The sequence below is a fragment of the Terrapene carolina genome, unplaced genomic scaffold (assembly GCF_002925995.2).
Source record: "Terrapene carolina triunguis isolate 2854851 unplaced genomic scaffold, T_m_triunguis-2.0 Scaffold34029, whole genome shotgun sequence".
In the NCBI taxonomy this organism is placed as follows: domain Eukaryota; kingdom Metazoa; phylum Chordata; order Testudines; family Emydidae; genus Terrapene; species Terrapene triunguis.
The window spans coordinates 1,848,703-1,859,301 of NW_020698380.1; the positions used below are offsets into that span (position 1 = coordinate 1,848,703).

General features: G+C 42.3%; 1 protein-coding gene across 1 annotated transcript in view; it reads right to left on the reverse strand.

Annotated features, from left to right (window-relative positions):
• Nucleotides 1-639: 639 nt before the first annotated feature.
• Nucleotides 640-10,599, reverse strand: part of LOC113405163 (tetranectin) — a 13,446-nt gene continuing 3,486 nt past the window's right edge. Inside the window, exons 2-3 of the mRNA XM_026646086.1 lie at nucleotides 4,356-4,454; nucleotides 640-1,076 (exon numbers count right to left, since the gene is read on the reverse strand). Coding sequence (XP_026501871.1) covers nucleotides 676-1,076; nucleotides 4,356-4,454 — 500 coding nt within the window. The 3' untranslated portion in view covers nucleotides 640-675. The remainder of the gene's footprint in view (nucleotides 1,077-4,355; nucleotides 4,455-10,599) is intronic.

Consider the following 10,599-nt stretch of genomic DNA (forward strand, 5'->3'; position numbering starts at 1 on the left):
ATGTCACAGTAGTACTTTACTCTGCAAGTAGACTCAATTTTAAAAGTCAAAGTCAGGCAAAAAGAACTGGTCCTACTGTTTGGAACAACATATTCATCAGCATGAAACTGATTCTGATCTCGATTACAGTGGATTCTGATTTCACTGAATGAAAGCTCAGTCCGTCTCTCCTGACTCCAAACTCCCAGAGTAAGGGGTGCAGGATTGGGCCATGAATCGGCAGGAGGAAAAGATTTGATTAGTTCATGGATAGCTTGATAGAATCAGCAATAATGGAAAGGGAATTGCAGGAAAAGTATCTACAGCAACAATTTAATGAGGCTTATGTAACCTACTCTATGGTTTGCAAAGTTGGAGTGTTGCACTGGTTCTTTATTAAATCACATAAGCCATCCTAATACATTTCTGATGTAAAAAAATATATCTATAAATCATGCCTTAGTAAGAACAATGCAGCTGCTATGGAGTTGGAAGTAGCTTTTAGCCAATTAAAATGCAGCATAGATCTAACGTGCTCTAATGCATTACCAGGCCACGATGACTTTATTTGCAAATAGTTTATCTATTTGTGTATATATATAATGTATATATGTTCAAATAGATAAACTATTTATATATATTCCTGATGCGAAACAGAATAACCTGGCCTACACGTCAGCAGTAGGAGCCCTGCTGTTACACAATCATGAACTGACACACGTACGGCAATTTATCCTTGCATCTCTTGTCAAACCACTTGCCAATGGCAACCCCTGACAAGGCTGCACAGTTCTCCAGTTTGCCGCCATCTGGCTGGGTGGTGATCTCAGTCTCCCAGTTCCGGTAGCGGATGCTGCTGCCTGTCATGTCCACCCATTTGCCCTCAGCCGCCAGGTCATTGATGCCGAGCCAGACATCTGCTTCTGACCCAATGCTCTTCCTCATGTACTCGTAGAGCGCGTCATTTTCATCCCCGTTCTGGGGGGTGCTGAGGGTGCCGCCTTGGGAGATGCAGTCTTCACTGGCCTCGTGATATGTCTTGGTGTCGGAAAACGCAAGGAAGCACTTGAGGTGAATTTTAGTGCCCTTCAAACACACTAAGAAATGACAAAAAGACAAAGTACAAACAGAAAAAGAACATGTTGTAAAGACAGTGCCTGAGAGGGGTTGTCAATAGCAAATGTTACAGTCGAATTCAAAATTTCATTCTGACACCCTGTATAGGAATTGGGTAGTAGTGTATCACTGACAGCCCCCGGTGGTCGGCGGGTGGGGTCGAACCTGGGACCTCTGGAGCTAAATGCATGATTCTCTACTGCATGAGCTAAAAACCACATGGCTCTTAGCTAAGGCTGTAGCAGACTCAATAATCTCTAGATCAGGAGTTCTCAAACTGGGGGTCAGGATCCCTCAGTTGGTCGTGAGGTTATTACATGGGGGGTCACGAGCTGCCAACCTCTACCCCAAACTCCACTTCACCTCCAGCATTTATAATGGTGTTAAATATATAAAAAAGTGTTCTTAATTTATAAGGGGGGGGGTCACACTCAGAGGTTTGCTATGTGAAAGGGGTCACCAGTACAAAAGTTTGAGAACCACTGCTCTAGATGGCCTAGGTACCACTAGAGAGTGCTACACCAAGTAGGCGTGGGTTACAGTAGCTCTTTAAATAATTTGGAAGCCCTATAATGGGCCACTCTGTCTTACACACACTGCTGCTCTGACAGGGTATAGATGTCGTGAGTCCTTGTATGGTTGTATATAATTAGTAAACATGGTTATGTGGAACCCGCTGTGTCCATGTGCCTTCCAAATTCGCATAGAAAGCAAGAACTCAAATCCCCATTTCCCTTTGTTTTAAGTTGCTCCTAAACTTTCCCAAACAAATTCCTCATGGGCTGAACTTTTTCATGCTTGCTCTCGACCCAACATTGCAGAGTTCTGGAAAACTTGTGCATATTTGATACAGCTGTTTGAGTTATGCAAGCATGAAAGAGACTCCCTTTTTCACGGGTTTTGATCAGAAATGTTGCACTTGCATAACTTAAGCTCTTCAGAAAAATGTCCTCCTTGCCCCATTGCTAAAAACTTTTAAGCTTTCTACTCTCTCACAATGATATAGTTGTTAGTAGAAATTACACATTTTTAAAGTTTTAAGCACTGAAAGCCTCTGGGCACCTTATAAAAAAAAAACCCTAATAGGAGCCATATATGAATATTCAAACTGTTTTTTAAAGTCCCATTGAACCTGGACTTGTGTCTGAAACCTAAATCTAACCCATATTCTTTTTCAAAGAAGATAATTAGATATGGGACAAAATTATCCTCTTTAAGCCACACTGTGGGTCTCAAGTCTATTGCATGTTCTGCCAACGCACCTTCCACTGATGTCGGTGGCAGTTCTTCACATGCTATTAGTGTGGAATACTTAGATTGTAAACGCTTTGGAACAGGGACCATCTTTTGCTATGTGTCTGTACACGGCCTAGCACACCAGGACTCTGATCCCTGATTTGGGTCCCTAGGCAATAATGTATTACAAACAATAATAATAGAACATGCTATAGTGACCTGATTGCAATGTGGGTCAGACAAAAGGGTGATGGCTGGCTGCACAGCAAAGAGAAAACTGTGGGAAATATTAAAGTACAGGTGTGACGGGTTCAGTCACAGAGACCCCCTTGGAACTGTCACCTGATGTGATGAAACTACCTGTGAGCCTGTTTTCTTTGCCAGCTTGAGACTCCAGAGCCCTGTCTTGTTGAGCCAGACACGTTAGCCTGCTGCAACACAGACCCAGGGTCTGAAACACACACCCAAAGCTGCAAACTTAACTGAAAACAACTCAGCAAGTACTCCTGTCTCCAGCATCCAGACACCCAGCTCCCAATGGGATCCAAACCCCAAATAAATCTGTTTTACTCTGTATAAAGCTTATACAGGGTAAACTCATAAATTGTCCGCCCTCTATAACACTGATAGATATGCACAGCTGTTTGCTCCCCCAGGTATTAATCACTTACTCTGGGTTAATTAATAAACAAAAGTGATTTTAATAAGTATAAAAAGTAGGATTTAAGTGGTTTTAAGTAATAACAGACAGAACAAAGTAAGTTACCAAGCAAAATAAAACAAAACACGCAAGTTTAAGCCTAATACATTAAGACATTGAATACAGGTAAATCTCAGCCTCAGAGATGTTCTAATAAGCTTCTTTCACAGACTAGACTTCTTCCTAGTCTGGGCCCAATCCTTTCCCCTGGTACAGTACTTGTTAGTTTCAACTCAGGTGGTAACTAGGGGATTTCTCATGACTGACAGCCCCCTTTGTTTTGTTTCACCCCCTTTTATAGCTTTGGCACAAGGCAGGAATCTTTTGTCTCTCTGGATTCCCCACCCCTCCTTCTAAATGGAAAAGCACGAGGTTTAAGATGGATTCCAGTTCAGGTGACATGATTACATGTCACAGTAAGACCTCCTTCTTCATTACCTAGTAGCTGGAAGACACATACATAGGAAGGCTTGTAGGTAAACAAATCCATTCACAGTTCACTGATTCTTAATGGCTTCCACTTAACATGTTTACATCAGTCATACAAGTTTATATCTTATTCTCCTAACTCCAGACATAGAAATAATACATGCAGACAAATAGGATGTACACACTCAGTAGCTCATAAGCTTTATAATGATACCTTAGAAAAGATCTTTTGCATGAAGCATATTCTAGTTACATCATATTCATACTTATAAACATATTTCCATAAACATATGGAGTAAAACATCACAACCGGATCCCCTATACTCTATCCCTCTGACTGATGAAGGAAAAATGACCATCTGATTTAGCTTTCTGTGTTGTTGTAGCCGTGTTGGTCCCTGGATATTAGAGAGACAAGGTGGGGGAGGTAATATCTTTTATTGGACCAACTTCTGTTGGTGAGAGAGACAAGCTTTCGAGCTACACAGATCTGAAGAAGAGCTCTGTGAAGTTCAAAAGCTTGTCTCTCTCACCAACAGAAGTTGATCCAATAAACGATATTACCTCACCGATCTTGTCCATCTGATTTAGTGCCACTGTAAAATTCTCAATATTTCTAATGAGAAGTTCCAGCATATAAAGAATTATTGAGCCATATACTGTACAATTAATGCAATTAAAAGTCTGAGCAGCTGCATCTGTCTGGAAATGTTGTGAAAATACCACACATAGCATTAATCTAATTATGAATGCATCATTAATGATGAAATTCTAGCCCAAATACACCAGGACCTCTTTTAACACCCTTGTCAACATGTACAGAGAGATTTTAACCACATTTTAATTAGCACCAATCGCAAAGCAATAACTGTGTATTCATCAATGAGCTCTTTACCTGTCTGAAGTGCTTGCTTTTCTTTCAGTAAAGCCACCTCCTGGGAGATGTTGTCAATCAGAGCCTTAAGATCTTCAATCATTTTGAGGCTCACACCATCTGTGGAACAAATCAAGAGATGAACGCAAACATCTCATGTACATCTAATGAATGCAATTGAGGTTATTAGTGTAACCAGAGCTCCTTCTCTCTCCTCCTTCAAAAGACTCCTTAAAAGACACTGGTTCTGCAACGCATTCTGTTGCAGGATGACCACCTGCCACTGCATTTGTATTATAGTGGCCTATACACTACCACCTTGTGCCTGTACAGCATTTGCCCACTGGGGCATGGAATGTATTACTACTCTGGGACAGTAAAGGGGCAGTGTGTGGAACTATGGACCCGATCCAAAGCCCACTGAAGTCAATAAGAGTCCTTCCATTGATTTCAATGAGCTTTGGATGAATTTCCTGGATCAATAATACAAACAGAAGGGAATTGTCCTTAACAGAGTTCTTCTGGCTCTGTCCATACGCTTTAAAGAATTTAAAGGATTAATATGTTCTCAGAAGCTTCTGAGCAAGTGTTCTCTGCCTGCTGACAGCATGTTCTAATGGTGTAATGCTTCTCAAGTATCTCTGTTAGCAGAGCATATCAAGCTTCGATATCCTTGGTGGAGTTGCTTAGAACTGCCTGGAATGGGTTCCTTCTGCTTAGAAAACACTGGTTCCTGTGTGTGTGGTTGAGTTGAATCTATCACTAAAACTCATGTATTCTGTTATGTGTTTCACTCTTCTGACTCTTAAAGACTGTTTACTCCATACACTACAATTCTAATAGGGGAATAGTAAGGTCATACCGAAGTTTGAGTGAGAAACCATGGTTACACATGTAGTTAAAGAAACTGTAGACTCCACAGAGTTAGCCGATGAGTGAGAATGAACAAAACTTTCAGGTAGTGAATTCCACACAGCAAAGATTCTTAGGGGAAGAATGGATTTTGGAAACAGTCATTGTGTTCAGTGGGGTCCCTGAAATAGTCTTATCTATGCTCAAGGATCCATTTTTCTCCCATTATTGATGGAGTACTGGACGCTCACCAGAGGCCATCAGCACTGTTCTCTTGGCTTCCATTCTAGGTGGACAGTACAGAAGAATATGAAGCACTAAGTCCCACTGCACCCCGCTTCTGGAGTCGAGTGCAATTTCCCTGCAGCACTCCTAGCCCCTGCTGGCTTGGAAGCTCAGGACACAAACATGGGAGATTTGGCATGCTCACAGGGCTGGCCCAGTTTATTCTCTTTATTATTGCCTGATGTTTTCCATTTAAAATTTGCACGGTCAGCACAAGACCAAACAACATCGCATTGCAACTAATGGCAACTCAAGCAAAACATATTCAGATGGCGTAAATCAACATAGTTGTATTGAAATTAGCGGCGCCATGGTGATTGACACCAGCTGAGGCTCTAGCCCAGAATTTCTATTTTGGAGAACATATCTCTTACAATCTTTACAGACAGACTAGTCTGAGGGTTTTTAAACTTGTTTCTCCAGTTACTCCATATTCAACCACTTTTCTATGGAAAGTCACCTCAGAGAAAACTTTGAACTGGTTCCCAAAGTTTTCCTAGGAGCCCTGGGCAAGGTTAGATCCTCTCTCTCTCTTTCTCCTTCCCCACCACCACCCCTCGGCCAATTAGTTTAGTTTATCTAATGATCCCTATCTACATACTTCCTGAGCCCCTCCAAACTACTGAACCCTCCCTCTCCCTCCAAATCTTGTGCTCTTGCTTTTTTCCCATAGGGACAATGGCTTAGTTAATTTTCTTGAAGTGGGGTGTGAAGAACTTTTTGAGAGAGAGAGGCAAGTCAGAGAGATGAGTTTTGCATTTAGTCCTGAAGAGACTGAGGCCTGTAATGGCTGTTGTCTCTTGCGAGCCTGGTCTGTAGCTTTGGTCCAGCTCCTGGGAGAGTCTCCCTTGTCTCCCATGATCATGCGCCGCCCCACACCCCGTTGGATGACACTTCCGTTGCTCCAGTGGAGTGCAGTTCTCATGATAGGCCAGCGTCATGCTGGGAGAGAGGTCTCACTGGTAGCTAGGGCTAGTCCCATAGAGAGCTTTGAATGTCATGACAGAGACCATGAACTGGACTCCGTATTCAGTAGGAAGCCTGGGTCATTGTGTCTTCACTGCTGTTTTTAGAATGTGAGCTAGATTAAAGCTAGCTGGAGTATGCCGCCCCAAGCTGCAAATCTCACCTTCAGCTGCCGTGTGGACATACCCAGAGAAGGGGAATTTTCTAGTAGTGTTGGCTCTGCAGGAGGTGGCCTGCCAGAGAGGTTGGAGGGAGCAAGAAGCTATGGGGTCTCCACAGGGATGGCCCCTGTCTTCAGTGGCCCCCTAGCGATCCATGAGTTTCATGGATTTTAAGACCAGAAGGGACTGTGATGAACAGCTGGTCTGATCTCTGTTTCAGATGGGTACTGACCCTCACTGTTAAAAATGGGAAGTCTGTTTTTGGGGACCAGATCATTTGGTCCATCTATGGGGATTACATACCTCACTCTCACCAAAGAAGTGATCCAGTGGAGACTCCATGAGGTTTCCCTCCTGATTTTCTGTACCCTATGTGGGGTTTTCTGGGAGTGGGGGTGATCTAGCCTTTAGGAGTGATAAGATTATAAAACAATATTTAGTTCTTCTTTGGTACTCTCCTACCACTCTATTGAAGCCATTTCCCATGTAATTAAATGTGCCATTATCACTAATGTCACCAATCTATGGCTTAGTTAGAGTAATTGCAACTGCTGTAACCAGCTACTAATTGGTACTCTGGTTACTCTCATTAAGAAATAATTGAGCTTTTATCCCTTTGATGTTGCAGCAAACAGGACAATAAGGGGGTAGTATTCACTGTATCTACACAGCTGCTCCCAAGAAACTATTTCTATACCTATCCTGCCATAAATGTGGTGGTGTTTTTATGGGGGAACCTGATGTGGTAAAAGCAAATGTGACAATCTACGCATGCAGACTATAGGCCAGGTCTATCCCGGAAATGCCAGCTATGGTGAATTGATTAAGTAAGCAGAGTTACTACCTGAGATCAGTTCGAAAGCAACATTGAAAGCCCTATAAAAGACGAGCAGTGAAGATTATCCTGTGTCATGAATAGGAAACAAAAGCATCAAGAGGAATGTATTGAGCTGCTTTAATCATTGCTCAATTAACTTTAATGGGTTTCATTAACACTGAAGCATTAGTTATTATTTTGGTACCTTTTAGGAAAACACATCGTGGGAAACTTCCCATTAATACAGCTGCTTTTGTAAGGGAGCCTCTCTAGCAATGTAATGGCTAGTAGCCTTAACCCAACATACAACCACGAAAAGAGGAAGGATGGTTTTATGGCTAAAGCACAGGAGTTCTGGCGTCTAATCCTGGCTCTGCCACAAACACTGTGTGTGGTTCTTGGGGAAGTTACTTGTCTTAACCCCTCTATGCCTCACTTCCTCCATCTGCAAAGGGTGACAGCAATTCTCCCTCAGAGGGTGTTGTGAGGCTTAGGGCTCGACTGCACAGGGCATAATTCCCGAATCAAGCCCTGTGTGGGGACTTAAGCTGAAATAAAAGTGCCTTGTTCTAGATTAGTTTAAGATTGTGTAGTTAAGGTACTGCAAAGGGATTTAGGACGCTTGAAAGTAGATTAAGCTAAACAGCAGCACGGCACTCTTATTGTGGAGTTTTTCAGGAACAGCTGGTGGACTTTAAATTCACACCCTACCTTAATCCAAATGAATTTTCAAGTGCAGACACGCCCTAAATTCATGAATGTTTCTAAAGAGTTTTGAGGATCTAGAATGGAAGATGCCATGGAAGTATAATTTTTTTATCACATCAAAAAAAATTGTTAAAGAACATTGAGGTGGCAAAGTCAAGCACTCAAATGTTAGGCAACAACAGAATTAAGGTTCCCTGTGCAAGCTTAACATGGCTCCCTTGTACATATGCATTGTGATACGCTTTTTAATTACACGATCATGTACTGGTTTCCCACAGTGCCCCTGCCTCAATCAGTGAATGGGAAGTTATTCAACATTTCTCCTCCTCATTCAGTGTATGGCCTCAAGACTTAGTTATTTGACACCAGTGAAGCCCTGCTCTGAATACAAGATGATTCTTTTCTTCCTGGGCATTTCTATAGTGCTCTCCCCATAATATCTGAGAACTTCATAAACATTAATGAGTTTCTCTCCCCTGTGAGGAGAGGTGGTGTTATTGTCCTCATTTTACAGATGGGGACGAAAGGCACAGAGAGATTAAGGCCAAAATTGTCAAAAGTCTCCATTCATTTTGGGTGCTCCATTTAAGACATCCAAGGTCTGATTGTTTCTCTCTTTTTTTTTTGAGAATTTAGCAATTGTATAGTACTTTATATGTTCAAAGCACAGTTCTCATTGACTTCAGCTGCAGTCATGAGCACCAAGCACCTCTGCAAATCTGGCACCAAGAAAACGAGGAACACAAAATTGGCAGCCAACTGTGAAAAGTTTGGTTTAAGTGACTTGCCCAGCATCACACAGGAACTCTGTGGCAGAGGCAGGGTTAGAATCCAATTCTCCAAGGCGCCATTCAACTTCTTTAACTACGGGGCCTTCCCTTCTCTCCCTGCAATCTTCTGCCTCGTTCACTACACACCTTCCGACTTCTGTAACAAATAAGGCCCAGACCACAGCCACATTCATTACACAACCCTGATTTATCCACAGAGCACCATTATCCTTTGCGCTGAATGAGGTAGGGGTCAATAATGTCATTCATAAATGGAAGGGGAAAACTCCATCAAGGAGGAAAGACTGTGTAGCTAAGGTATTGCAGTGGGATGCAGGAGGTATGGGTTAAATTCCCGGTTCTGGTACTGATCTCCTGTATGAACCTGAGAGAGCTTACGCTCTCTGTGCCTCAATTCCCCATTTGAAAATAGGGATAATAACTCTTCTCTATCTCCCAGTGATATTGCGAGGATTAATTCCTGTCTCAAGGATGGACAGAGCCTATGGACATCATAATAAAGCCTATACATTTTTTAAAAAGCGATCATAGTAAATCCAAATATCTGTGATAAGCCATTTCTGTGGAACCTGTGTATAATTGAGCAGTAAAGACAGCCTGTAATACACTCATCTGATCTGAACCCCATGAAGAAATCCATTAAGATTCAGATGGAGACTACTCCTGTTCAGTTGTTTGTCTTTAAATAATCTATCCTGATTTAGAGCATGGAAACATTCAGCTGAGACTGGTTAAATGGTCGAAAGAAAATCTTTCCTAAAGCCATTTTCTGCTATAATTCGTGTAGTGTGTATCTTGTGCATACATAGACTGTCAATGAGAAATACATGCTGTGGTGTTGTCTCAGTGAGTTATACACAGCTGATATTCTACCGTCCATGAATTTTTGTGACCCTTGATGGCACTACTTGCAGAGAGAGCAGAAAAGGCAGTGGAACTCTTTCCAGTGGGATGTGTTCACATTATAGTTGAAAGATGCTTATCATAAACACCCAGCTGTTGTAGCAAGGTACTACATGACTTCCCTGACCACTGTGGATAGCAATATTTTCTGAGAACTTTTCTAGCCAGACTGGTCTATAACCCACTCCTCATTAAGCCACAGCACGGTCGTATAATGTGGTTTGAACAGTTCTCACAGAAAATAATCTCCACACTGATCAGGGAAGCCATGCTAAAACCCTTAAGCTCAGTTTTCGCCATTGAAATACAGCCGATGAAAAGTATCTTCTAAAGCTAGCAAATGTAAATTCTGGTGGCTAGCATTCTCCTGGTGGGAACTGCTTACAGCTCAATTTGTGACTGACATGCCTCAACATGTTTGAAGATCTGCTTCACAGAAGTGCTTGCTAGCCACATCTCTTGAGCTGTGATTTTTTCAAAGCTGCCTAGAGGATCTGGACACCCAATTCCCATTAATTTTATTGGGAATTAGGCATCCAAACCCCTAGAATCTATTTTAGTAGGTGCTTCTATTACCCCATCACTGTAGTGTCTGAGTGCCTCACGAACTTTAATGCATTTATCCTCACAACACCCTAGTGAGGGAGGGAAATACCATTATCTCCATTTGATAGATGGTGAATTCAGGCCCAGGGAAAGTAAGGCTTTGTCTGCACCAGGGGTGGGCAAACTATGTGTAAGCGGGGGAATGGTCCCGCTATTGTGGGGAACTTTCCTGGCTT